Source organism: Nomascus leucogenys, chromosome 7b, assembly GCF_006542625.1.
Source record: "Nomascus leucogenys isolate Asia chromosome 7b, Asia_NLE_v1, whole genome shotgun sequence".
NCBI classification, from domain to species: Eukaryota; Metazoa; Chordata; class Mammalia; order Primates; family Hylobatidae; genus Nomascus; species Nomascus leucogenys.
Genome location: NC_044387.1, coordinates 7,559,096 through 7,572,638, shown reverse-complemented (window position 1 = coordinate 7,572,638; position 13,543 = coordinate 7,559,096). Strand labels below are relative to the sequence as shown.

General features: G+C 51.4%; 1 protein-coding gene across 6 annotated transcripts in view; it reads right to left on the bottom strand.

Annotated features, from left to right (window-relative positions):
- Window positions 1-13,543, bottom strand: part of PACSIN2 (protein kinase C and casein kinase substrate in neurons 2) — a 143,980-nt gene that overhangs the window by 20,189 nt on the left and 110,248 nt on the right. For all 6 annotated transcript variants that reach the window (XM_030815418.1, XM_030815416.1, XM_004088413.3 and 3 more), the window contains exon 3: window positions 2,466-2,622. In XM_030815418.1, coding sequence (XP_030671278.1) covers window positions 2,466-2,622 — 157 coding nt within the window. The remainder of the gene's footprint in view (window positions 1-2,465; window positions 2,623-13,543) is intronic.

Sequence of the window (13,543 nt, the reverse complement as noted above, 5' to 3'; positions counted from 1 at the left end):
CCACAGAGGGTTTCCTTTCGGGGTTTCAAATATTTTTCTCTCAGGGACTCTGTGCCTTTTTCAGTTCCTGAAGCTGAATTTGCTCTGCCCCTCATGTTAGGAAAATTGGGGGATTACATGCCTTTCCTTTATTTTTGAGATAGAGTTTCGCTCTTATTGTCCCAGCTGGAGTGCAGAGACGCGATCTTGGCTCACTGCAAACTCTGTCTCCCGGGTTCAAGCGATTCTCCTGCATCAGCCTCCTGAGTAGCTGGGATTACAGGCGCCCGCCACCACACCTGGCTAAATTTTTGTATTTTTAGTAGAGACGAGGTTTCACCATGTTAGCCAGGCTGGCTGATCTCGAACTCCTGACCTCAGATGATCCACTCGCCTCGGCCTCCCAAAGTGCAGGGATTACAGGCGTTAGCCACCGCGCCCAGCCATGCCTTTCCTTTATTTAAAGCCACTGAACTCTATAAAAACTCAAATTTCCACATCGTAGAAGTCTTAATTTACTTAAAGGTGGCCAGAGAAGGGGGGACTTTCTGAAGTGAGCAGACGCTTCTCCCAGGTGTTGGGCACCCACCCACCCCATGCCAACGCTTCTCCTGGCGTGGCTCCTATCAGCCCTGCTTGGCCCCTGGCTAGCCCTGCACTGCCTTCCTCTGCAGGACCGTGTTCATTCACTCCCAGAAAGAGCCTGGCTCTGAGCACAAGCTCGAGAACACTGTGGAATGAGGACTGTCCCCTCAGCAGAATGGAAGCCCGTCCTGCAGGAGGAAGGAGAGGAGGAAACAGGAGCCTGCTCTGGACCAGTATGGCAGGAGGGGCTGAGTCACCTCTCCCTACTCACTGTTCTCAGTCCCCGAAGCTCAGGAAGGAAGCCCTAATCCAGGCTGCCATTTCTATTCAGGGGGTAGGGTGGGGTGGCGTGAGGCTGGAGGGAGGGAGAGCCACAACAGAGCTGGGGCAGAAATCGAGAAGATCCATGGCTGGTCCTCAAGGCGGTCACAGGGACAGTGACCAAGTGCGCTGAGTCATGACAGAGGTGGGCTGAGGGGAGGGCGGGCTGTGAGAACCCAGAAGGAGACATGTGACTCTGGGGCTTAGAGACAACAGAGAACAGCCCCGGAAGTTGGACCACTCTGTGCCTTCGTGTCTACAAAATGAGCACACTCCTGTCCTGTCCACAACGTCACAGCCAGACCCACAAGGTGAGGGTGGTAAGGGTGCTCTGTAAACCTCAAGCTCTGACTGACAGCTGGATCCTGGGAGAGGGGCTGCGGCAGGTGGAAATCAAATGACGACAGTGCCATCAACCAAGGGAGCTGACCTATCCTAGGCCCCTCCTCTGCCACGTGCCTGCTCCACAGCCTGGGCACATACCCTGCCCTAAGAACTGTGCTAAGCCCACACATACAACCCATGTCATCATCACGGGAAAAGACAGGCAGCTGGACTAGACCTGGCTCGCGTGGGACCTGGCTCCCCTGATTGGCTGAGGACAGCTGGTCAGCACAGGAAAGCCTGCCCCAAAACACACCTTGAGAAACCCGCGCTGCTCTGCTTCTGCACCGGAAAGGCTGTAATCAGTCAAGTTCCCCCTTCACTGCTGGGAAGTGTGTTCTAAGCATGGCCCCTGTCCACACAACAGTGGCACTAATAAAGCTGCAGAATCTTCTGAGCTTTTCGGTGGGGACAAAAGGGGGTGAAACCTCTGCCATACAACACCTGTAATTATTCCCTTAAAATTTAGACTCAGAAAGACTGCCAGGTGTTGCCAGCTAGTCTTATCTGACCTGCTACATGGCCAAGTTTAAAAATAAACAGCTCTCAGTGTTAGAAACTAAGGTGCAGAGCAGCAAGGCCTTCCACGTGATAGGAACTTACCCAAGTTCTGAGTTAACTCGGCAAGTGCAAGTGTGTCCTATGGATGACAAGGGCTGTAGTCCTGTGTCCCCAAGGAAAGCGGACAAAAGCTCACGGAGCCTGTGCCTGCTGGTGATGGGCACTAATGCTCCCCATAAAAATCACACCCTGCTCTGGAACTGGGAAATGCACTCTTGCCCCAATCTTTTTTTTTTTTTTTTTTTTGAGACGGAGTCTCGCTCTGTCGCCCAGGTTGGAGTGCAGTGGCGCAATCTCGGCTCACTGCAAGCTCCGCCTCCTGGATTCACGCCATTCTCCTGCCTCAGCCTCTCCGAGTAGCTGGGACTACAGGCGCCCACCACCACGCCCGGCTAACTTTTTTTGTATTTTTAGTAGAGACGGGGTTTCACCGTGGTCTCGATCTCCTGACCTCATGATCCGCCCGCCTCGGCCTCCCAAAGTGCTGGGATTACAAGCGTGAGCCACCGCGCCCAGCTCTTGCCCCAATCTTAAAAGACAGAAAACTGGCATAGAGAAGGTCACAACATGCCCAGAGACCCTAGCTGGGGTGTAGCTGCCTCCAGGCCACAGGACCTGTGCCGGGGCCTCCCTACCCTTCTCCACGAGCTGCCTCCAGCGCCGGGCCCACTCAGTGAGCTGCTGCGCGTACGCCTTCTCGATGCGCGCCCGCTCATGCAGGCAGTTCATGAGGTCGCTGCACAGGCGGTGGCCATCATCGATCCGCTTCACAGTCCGCTTGTAGTTCCCGACCTAGGAGAGAGAACCAGCTGGGAGGCAGGGGGCTTGGGGCAACCTGTCCTTGGCTGCGGCACAAATGGCCTCCATGCCAACCAGGCCCTGATGCACCCCTGGGGTCATGTTTACCACACCCCTCTCCCAGAGTTTGAAAGGCACCCCATGTAGTTAGATAATGAGCCTCTCTATTTTGATTATTAATAAGATCATACACATCAGTGAACGGAGGCTTCTCAATGTTCTTTAGATTGGGTACTAAGTAGAAACTGGGCTGTGGGTCAGGAAGGGAGGCTGACTGGCTCAGGAAGGGCTACCATGGAGGAAGGGGCAGGGCTGAGGATGCCTAGAAGGGCACCTCACACAGACTGAGGGGCTGGGGCCAGCTTCCTGGAGTAGGTGACATCTAACCAAAGCCTTCGGCTTTGATGTCATCCATCACGTGCTGGGTTATTACTTCCTAATCATAGCCGTAAAAACTTTTCCACTTTCTGAGCACCTACCACGTGCCAGGCGACCTGCTAGGTGTTTTACACCTCCAAATACTGTCTCCCCTACCTAGTAGGAATAAGTGTCCCCATTTTACAGATAAGGAAGCAAAGCCTTAGAGAAGTTACGTGGTTTGTCAAGATCCTGCAGCCACAGTGGCTAGGCTGGAGCTGAAGGCAGTTTTTTTTTTTTTTTTTTTTTTTTTTTTTTTGAGACACAGTCTCGCTGTCGTCAGGCTGGAGTGCAGTGGCACGATCTCAGCTCACTGCAACCTCCGCCTCCCAGGTTCAAGCGATTCTTCTGCCTCAGCCTCCGGAGTAGCTGGGACTATAGGCACGGACGCCATCACACCCAGCTAGTTTTTGTATTTTTAGTGGAGACAGGGTTTCACCATGTTGGCCAGGATGGTCTCAATCTCCTGACTTTGTGATCCGCTCGCATCAGCCTACCAAAGTGCTGGGATTAGAGGTGTGAAGCACCGCGCCCAGCCTAAAGGCAGTTTTTCAAAGGGTTCCAGGTAGGACTGTCTTGATGGCAAAGCTTTGTCAGGGCTAAGCTGAGTTTTGACTGCCTTTTTTCGTATATGAAAAGAAAAACTAGTTCATCTAAGTTATAAGTAATAAAAGAGTAACTGAGGAAATGTTAATGGCTAATTTGGGGTGAAAATGAAAACGTTCGATATGTTTCACTCTTTGAGCTGCTGGCTTGAAAGGATACAGTCGCTGATAACTTGAGCACCCAGAGGAAATACGACAGAAAAACGATCTCTTTTCAGCCTTTTTTCTCCCATTGCCTTCAAACATCTTAGTCAACCCCTTGTCAGTTTTACCTTTTCTAAAATCTCTTTGCCTGGCCCTGCGCAGAGATGGGCAAGGGGAGGGAAGGGGGCTACAGCACCTGGAGGAAGGGCTGTCCCTGAGGCTGAGCTACATGGGCTGAGATGACTCCACTCCTATGAGAACCAGAATCCTGGTGAAAAGCAAAGACCCCTGGAAGGCGGTTAGCCTGGGCAGCCTTCTCCAGAGGCAGATGAGACTTCTGGCTCTGCTCATTCCCTCCAAAGACCTCCCCCAGCAAGGCTGGCAGCTCGGCAGCTCGTCAGAACATGAGCTGAACCTGAGCGTCCACTCCAAACTCGAGCAGCTCCTGTGAGGAAGTCGAAAGTGAGCATTTTCACAGCTCACTGGAAGTGACATTATGTGGTCGTTTCCCTTAAAATGAGGCCTTACTGTCATTTTGAAATTTACAGCAGGACGAAAAAAATACCCAACAAGCAACTCAGTATCGCTGAGCTGGTGGTAGGAGGAGCTGAGGTAACACAGCCCTAACTTAGCCTTGACAGTCGACATGAAGCCACAACCCAGAGCTGGTTTTCATCTGCCTATTACCAACGGTATTCAAATTGGTAATCACCATTGAATCATGTATTTTGGCTCTCTTGAAACCTGCTTACCTCTCTGATTTTCAGAATCGTTGGTTAAAGGTTTAGGGAAAAGAAAAGGATATTTCTTAACAAGTCACATGTTGGTACCATCCATCGGCACACATAGGAGCTGCAATACACATTTACATGACAACTCTTGAAATCTGGAAAGCCGCGATGAATACAGGAAGAGTGTTTCCGTAAGTTCACATTTCAGGTTTCCAAGTAAGCTCCCAGTTGGTCCTAGAGACTGCAGAGGAGCCTGTGCTGGTCCTGTGACCACTGCTGGGGACAAGAGGCAAGCTGGCTGAGCACAGAGCCAACGGGAGAGGGGGAGTATGCCAAACAGTTGGGACCGACGCACCCCAGCAACATCGGCCCTGCTGTCCCGTTAATGAAACGGCTGTGTGGTGGCTCATGATAGGCCATCACTGGAAGTCTCTATCGCCATAAACCACCAGGGACAGAGCAATGTGGCCTTCCTACTTCCCTGGGCAAAGCACTGCAGTCGTCCCAGAAGCAGAGCTACTGCTGGCTATTTCTCTAAATTGAGATGCAATCTACACACAGGCAAAACTGCCCACTACAGGGTACACTTAGATGAGTGTGGACAAACATATACCGCTGTCTACTGCCTCCACAGCAAGGAACAGGACACTTCCATCTCTCATGAAGTGCCTTTGTGCCCCCTTGCAGCCCATCCCCTCCCCACACAGCCCCCAGCAACCACAGACATGATTTCTGCCCCTTTTCCAGGATGGCAAGGATATATGGAATACACAGTATGCAGCCTGGCTTTTGAGACTCGCTTCTGTCACCCACCATAATGCTTCTGAGACTGATCCACGTTGCTGTCTACGTCAGAAGGTCACTCTTTCTTACTGCTAAGTAGTATTCAATTGTGTACTTATGCTACTCTTGTTTATCCATAGTCTTCCTGCTGAAGGTTGCTTGGGTCATTTTCAGTTTGGGGGAATTATGAATAAAGAAGCTATAACGTTCATCTATTGGTCTTTCGTGGGGACATAAGCTTTCATGTCTCTTGGGTGAATACCTAGGAGTGGAAATGTTACATGGCATGTGTACGTTTAACAAAACTGCCGAACTGCTATCCAAAGTGAATGCACCGCTGTGCATTGCCATCAGCAACGTATGAGACTTCCTTGTCCTGCATGCTCCCAGCACTTAGTCTTGTCGGGTGTTTTGTTCTGTTTTGTTATTTTTAACTATTCTACTTAGTGTAGCAATACGGCATTGTGATTTTAATTTGCATCTTTCTAAAGTCTAATTATACTGAAAATCTTTTCTTATGACTATTTGCCATCTATATGCCTTCTTAAGTTTTTTCCTTTTTTTTTTTTTTGAGACAGGGTCTTGCTTTGTTGCCCAGGCTAGAGTGCAGTGCCACAGTCATGGCTCACTGCGGCCTTAACCTCCCAGGCTCGAGTGATCCTCCCACCTCAGCCTCCAGAGTAGCTGGAACTACAGGTGGGCACCACCACACCTGGCTAATTTTTGTATTTTTTGTAGAGACGGGGTTTTGCCATGTTGCTTAGGCTGGTCTTGAATTCCTGGGCTCAAGCGATCCTCCCACCTTGGCCTCCCAAAGTGTTGGGATTACATGTATAAGCCACAGCACCTGGCCTCTTCCCTTTTTAATACATTTTTTTAAAAATCAAAGGTATAATAATGACTAGTTTTTAAAATGCAAGAAAATTAATTTTCAAATATTTGACAAATCGATCATACATTAAAATCAGCACATATATAGTTAACTATTTCTGCTCTATCAGTTTTGTAATTAAAAACCTCTCTTCTACTTTTTCAAAACATGAGCTTGTTTTGGGATAGCCAAATGGCAGAAAACTTTAGTTAGAAACTGAATATAAGCATGCTTTCCTCCAAACATATTAATTGCTTCATTCATAAAATCCTCGTTTTTGAACCAGGTATGAAGCTATGTTCCTAACTTCCTCTAAATTCAGGCTCACTCCACTCAGAAACTAAGCTGCCAAAGACAAATGCTCAGCATACATGTGCCTGGACATCCCTTCACTCCCCTGAGGGACTGCCTGGCAGACAGAGGGCCAAGCATGTACCTACTGAGGGACTCAGCGCTTGGGCACAGGGCACTGGAACTGGGGCACTGGGAGGAGGGGGTGAGAGGTATCCTGAAGGCAATATCCAAAGGGCATCTTCAAGGACAGGTAGGAGGCTGGCCAGATTAAAGGTGAGGCCACGGAAATAATTCCAGGCACAGGGAACAGCACCGGCAAAAGGAAGGTGTGTCCACATGGTGACCCTGGGGCCCTGAGAGAAGTCAGCTGGGAATGGAACACAGAACACAGGGAGCGACTGGCAATGAGGAAGGGCAGATGCTGAGAAACTGGGAAGGCTAGGCCTGCATCCGGAAGGGTGTCAGGCTTGGGGACTGGTGGGGCTCAGAAGGCTGGTGGGGGTGGGGACATCCTGGAAGGAAGAATTGAGAGCAGCCTCCAGAGAACGGGGCTGCTCAGTGGAACCCAGGGCAGGCAAGCCGAAAAAGGGAGCTGCCCATCCTCCAGGTGGAGGATGTGGGGACAGAGGTCATAGGATCCCTGGCTCCCAGACAGGTTTCTCTGCATACAGCACCCCCACCTTCTCCAGGCTGTGCCCACCTTGGGAAAGAGAACCTCCTTCCTTTTCTTTCTTTTTTTCTTTTTCTTTTTTTTTTGAGACAGTTTCGCTCTTGTTGTCCAGGCTGGAGTGCAATGGTGCGATCTCGGCTCACCACAACCTCTGCCTCCTCGGTTCAAGCGATTCTCTTGCCTCAGCCTCCCGAGTAGCTGGGATTACAGACATGCGCCACCATGCCTGGCTAATTTTGTATTTTTGGCAGAGATGGGTTTTCTGCATGTTGGTCAGGCTGGTCTCAAACTCCCGACCTCAGGTGATCTGCCCACCTCAGCCTCCCAAAGTACTGGGATTACAGGCGTGAGCCACTGTGCCCGGCCGAGAACCTCCTTTCCAGGGTCCTCCGGAGGCTGCTCTCCTGCCTCCCAGGGATGGACCTTGGGGGCCACATCCCTTACAATCAAGCTCTGCCTCCAGGGAATCCACTCCCTTCCCCATGCCCTTCCCCAAGCCCAGGACTCGCCCTGCCGTCTGCCCTCCTCCAGGCTGCACTCACTCCCTCTCAGTGAGCCAGGCTTCTAATTGTTCCTCTGAGAATCCAGTGTCAGCCAAGCCTCAGTTTTAAAGTCGGCTAGGATGAGGTGGTGGCTGGAATCTCAACCATCCCTGTGCAGAAACATCCATGCAATCAGGAGCAGAGAAAGGGGCTCTACCTGAAACCCAGCGGCTTATCGTCACAGGTGTGCTGGGGGGACTATCCGAAGAGGCCACATCAGCTCCTCCTCCATCCTGCATGCATCTGTTGTAAACAGTCCAGAGGTGCCTTTCACAAGAACGCTGGAGAAGGTCTGCTGTGCAGACACAGGACCATGCCAAGCTCTGTGGTGCTCCCAACCCCTAATACCTTCAGACTCTGGGCCCTAAGAGGGTGTGGACCTGTGTCTTTCTAATCCACCACTCTTTCTCCATTGCTTTCCACAGGGTCTACCGCACAGCAGGCACCCCATAAAAATGTGAGGTAAAACCATAACATGACCAGAAGAAAATGTACACGAATACCTTTGTGACTTAGGGTAGGGCTCCTTAAACAAAATTTTTCTTTTTCTTTTTTTTTTTTTGAGATGGAGTCTAGCTCTGTTGCCCAAGCTGAAGTGCAGTCGTGCGATCTCGGCTCACTCCAACTTCTGCCTCCCGGGTTTAAGCGATTTTCCTGCCTCAGCCTCCCGAGTAGCTGGGATGACAGCACGCAGAGCACACAGAGACGCCTCTGTATGTGGGTGCCCAGAGGGATGCGCCTGAGAACAGCAAGGCAGCTCTACGGCTGTGGACTGGCAACCACCAGGGAGCGGGAAAGGCCAAGTGTGGGCAGAGGTGAGTGTACAGCACCCTTTACTGGATATACTGGTGCAAACGGACTGGGCAGGCCTCTGTGCACAACTGGGCAGTCATTAAGTCATGAAGCATGCAAGTGCCCTACGATGACCCAGCAGCTTCATTCTGGGCTTAGGTCCCCACAGAAGTGTTCCCTTTGGTCCCAGGACAGGTAGGGGTCCTCTCCCTGGGGAATGCACAGGTAAGCACGGGGCCCAGCAGTGCAGCGGGAGGAAGGATGTGCACGACTACACCAACGCACTGACCCAGAACAGAAACAGAATGATGTGGGGTATGATGCCATTTACATCAATTAAGAATCTGTGCACATGAAGTAGGGGTACGAAGTTTATGAGAGCAGATGCTAACAAAAGCTGTGACATTAGAAATGGGGAGGGGGCCTAGGTATCAACTGCAGGTGGAGAAAGAGAGACAGGAACGGTTATTGATGAGCGAGTCCCCCTCCTACCTGCCCCCATCCCAGCTCTCTGTGAAGTCTTGGCTCCTTTTCCCCACGCAGGCTTCCCTGATGCAGCCCGTCCTTGCTGGAGTACCAGCATGGAGCACCGGCCCAGTCTACAGCACCTGCACCCACAAACAGGGGAGACTCATCTGAAGACTCCTGCCATCTGGTCCAGCTGGGGGCCATGATGGCCCTTCCGAACACCGCCCCCATGCCCCTCGGGTCACAGCTCATCTCAAAATTGCCTCGAGCACATTAGCCTCACTTCCCTAGCTAGACTGCAAGCCTCCCAGCAACAGGTACCACACACTGAGTGATTTTCACTAGTGACGGCATCATAATAGAGCATGCCCACACTTGGCCAGGCAGGGTACTGACAGTTTTACATGCCACCCCACTTAATCTTGTGACAGTGCTAGCCAGGGAATACTATTAATGTCTATTTTTAAAAATTAAATTAAATTTTATTATTTTATTTGCAAGAAGGGTCTCACTCTATTGCCCAGGCTGGACTGCAGTGGCACAATCACAGAGGCACGGCCTTCCTGTCTAAAGCGCTCCTCTTGCCTCAGCCTCCGAGTAGCTGGGACCACAGGTATGTACCACTACACCTGGCTAATTTTTTATATTTTTTGTAGAGACAGGTTCTTACTATGTTGCCAGGGCTGATTTCAAACTCCTAGGCTCAAGCAATCCTCCCAACTTGGCCTCCCAAAGTGCTGGGATTACAGGCATGAGCCACCGCACCCGACCTACTGTCCCTATTTTAGAGAAAAGGAAACTGAAGTTTGAAGAGATGCAGTCACTCATGGTCACGCAACAGAAAGAGAGGCCACCTGCCCAAACCTCCCTCGGGCCGGGATCAGAGCTGGTGTAAACTGAGACTTACCAAGTCAACATGAGATGGTGCGTGTGCTTCCAGCCAGCCCTGTGGGCTCCAGCAAGTCACAAACAGAATTCCAGACTCCAAGCAGCACACAGACCCTGCTCCTGTCCCCACCATACGCCAACGAAGTTCCAGGAACCCCAAGCCTGTAAACTTCTAGGACCGGTTGCCAAGGATGACCTTGATTTTAACCTCAGGATGATCTTCCCCTTTAATCTGTGGCCCTGAAGGCCCAAGCACCACAACTGCTCCCTCTGCACCCTGGAAAGGAAGGGTCAAGGGTGAGTCAGCTGTGCCAAGCTGACCTACAGAAGAGCTCCTGGTCGCAGCCCTCGCCAGGCAAGCCCATGGAACCAGAGTCAAATGTTTTATCCAAAGCCGACCAAGTATGCCAAGAAGCTCTAGCATCTCCTCTGTCAGCCTGGCAGACAAGGATGAGGCAACTCTTTAGAAATTCCTTAATTCCAATTCTGCAGTTGGCAACAAGACAGGCAAAATACTTTCGATATCTTGTTCAAATCCATCGGATTTCCCAGCCCTAACAAGATCTCCTTCCCTTCACCTGCTCTCACGAGGGGAGCAGCACAAGATCTGGCCCTGCCCCGAAATGTGTAACTTTGTACAAGTCCCTCTCCGTATATTTCTGTCCTTTCAGTTGTCAGGCAGAGTCAGAGCTATTCCTGTGAGGACCAAATGGCCCAGGATAGGAGGGGTTTACACTGCAGGGTAGGTTTCTTCTCAGCCAGCTGTGCTCTCCACCTGCCACGGCGATTGCCTGACAAGACTTAACTTCTTGCTAAGCCATTTCTTCACCCTGTCTGGGGGTCAGGGTGGGGGGTGAGGTGAGCCTTCACGATTCCAGGGTTTCTGATTGAAGATGATGTTCGTGCTTCCTGGCATACCTGATCAGCTCTGGGTCAAACATTTGACTCTGGTTCCATGGGTTTTGCCTGCAGGGGCACCACCAGGGCGTCTTCCTTCCGTGGCTCAGCTCGGACCAGCTGGCTTACCCCTGGCCCTTCCTCTCCAGGGTGCAGAGGGAGCAGTTTCCAGTCCGCCGATGTCACCAGCTGGCTGGCTCCTGACTGAAGCATTCATCACTCCATTTCTGAGTGTCTGGCAACACTCTCTTGCCACTGAGAGGTATTTAAGGAACATCCACTGTGTGTGAATGGCCACGAGGCCCTACGGATATAGTGGTGAACAAACTGCCATGGGACTGTCCCTCATGGAACTTATGGCCAGAAAAAATAATGCAATGAGACAGTGACACATTCTGAGAAGGAACACTCTGGGTGGTCAGGGCTGCCTGGAGGAAGCGACGTTTGAGGCGGTAGCTGAAGGCAGCTCTGAGGCGAGGCTGCTTTCTCACAGCTGAGGAAAATGCCATGAGGCCCACGGAGAGTGAGCTGGGGGCTCTGCTGCCCCGGGACACTTCCCCCACAGATCACTCCTCCCCCTGGTGGACATGTGCTGTCGCATGCCAAAATGCATCAAAATAGTGTGTTCTGAGGGCAACTACTATGCCTCTATATGTCTCCATCGTCCATGCCAGGCAGAGAGAGGACACCCTATCTTCTCAGAGCCCAAATAGTGCTGGGAGCTGGGATTTCCATTCCCCCTGGAAAGGAAGGGACTGAGAAGTTGCTGAGATCTCAGAGGCATGGCCAACCAAACAACTCATGATCCTTTATTAGTTCTTTTTTTTTTTTTTGAGATGGAGTCTCACTCTGTCGTCCAGGGTGGACAGTGGCGCAACTCGGCAGTGGCGCATCTTGGCTCACTGCAAACTCTGCCTCCTGGGTTTAAGCGATTCTCCTGCCTCAGCCTCCCAAGTAGCTGGGATTACAGGTGTGCGCCACCATGCCCAGCTAATTTTTGTATTTTTAGTACAGACAGGGCTTCGCCATGTTGGCCAGGCTGGTCTTGAACTCCTGACCTCAAGTGATCCACCCATCTCAGCCTCCCAAAGTGTTGCGAATACAGGCGTGAGCCACCGCGCCTGGCCTATTTATCAGTTCTTAATCCTGCGAGTCACATGAGCTCTCTCCATAGTAGCTAAAAGGAATCAACTCTTAGCACGTCATCAGCCAGTAACTTCATGGCCCGCAGAAGAGCAACTCCCGGCGCTTCTGCCACATTCCTGAGAGAGTCACGTAAGCACAGCCAGCTGCAGGGCCTCACCGGGCCTTCACTGCAGCTACAAAGCTTTCAGGGAAACCCAGGGCCTGAGTTAGTTTATCCCTAAGCCAACCCGTGTCCCAGGCAGCTAGGGGGGGCTCCAGGACTGAGTCCCTTCTCCTCAGGACTGTGCCCTGCAGAGTCACTACCTCTCACCCACCTTCCCTGGGGAGGGTGTGCGTGTGCCTGGCAGATGTTGTATCCAGTACACACCTGCCAGGCGTCCCCATGGTGACAGCTTCAGGCAACTTTCTTCCAACCTATCCTAATCCCTATACTGAATCTTCCTTGCCAAACGGGGATGACTGTTGATATTAGGGTTGTGAAATCTGTGATGTGTGTTTGAAAACACCAAAGAGTAACAAGTGTCCTTGAAAAACCATCTAGTCCGTGCCTTGCTTTCAGGTGCCAAACTGCAATTTCCACATCCTCATTTCTATGGGATTCCACTCATCCTGGTCCCCAAACTTCCTACGAGCTTGTCCACCACTGGGCTCCCAACTTGTCTCAGCCGTGGAATGTAGGCCCTACGAGTTCCACACTTCGGTGCTACCTTGAACCACAAGCTCAGACTAACACCTAATCTCGCTGGGGCTCCCCATCTGCAAATGAGGTGATACTATTTACCTTGCAGGGCCCAAGAGGGTTAGAGATTCAGAATCGCCTTGAGTCTGATCTGCAATCCAGGCTCAATTCTGACCCAGCACTAGTCCTGTCCTTTCCTTGGGGCCTCACTTCTGTCTCAACTTGGGGTTTTCAGTTCTTGCTCCCAACACTGACTGGCCGTTATCCTCTGTCCCTGAAACCTGTATCCTCAAGTACGAAGGTGAAGAAAATGGAGCTCACTACCCTGAAAGCACCCCTCGCTGTTTGATCATTTAAAAGCATGAATCCCAGATTTCAACAACCTTAAAGGCCCACTGAGTTACGAATCTTTAACTGAAATGTTCACAATGACAAAATAAAAAATAGATGACACAGAAACCCAGAAATTGCAATTTTCAGATCCTAACTCCAAAGGCAGAACACATAAAATAAACAACATAGAGAGAAAGGATGTGTTTACGCAAAGCTGTGTTGAACTAGCTCTTCCTCAAGGCCGTCGGCCAGGCTCCCCATGCTCTGCTCCCTTGGTGCGTGTTACACAGATGTCAAGAAGGCCCCGCGACACCCTACATGGTGTTCACATGCACAGCATATGCCGCCCTGTGTGCCATCGCCCCCAAGACCCCATCCTGGAGCCCTGGGTCTCTGGGAAGACATGCACTGCTCACTCGCCTTCAGCCGAGCACCCAGCAAGTGGCAGGAATTTGGTACGTGGCTGCCGTTTTTGCTCTCCCTCACTCCTCAGGGAGGCGCCCCCACTGATGCAGGCATCACCTTGCTGGAAGAGCTGCCACGGCGAGGTCACCTGCCTGGTCCCTAAGCTTGCTGAAGACCTGACGCTTTTGGCAGAATTCCCGAGGCACCCCCTGACTGACGGGCAGTGTAAGAGACATCCAAAACTGGCTCG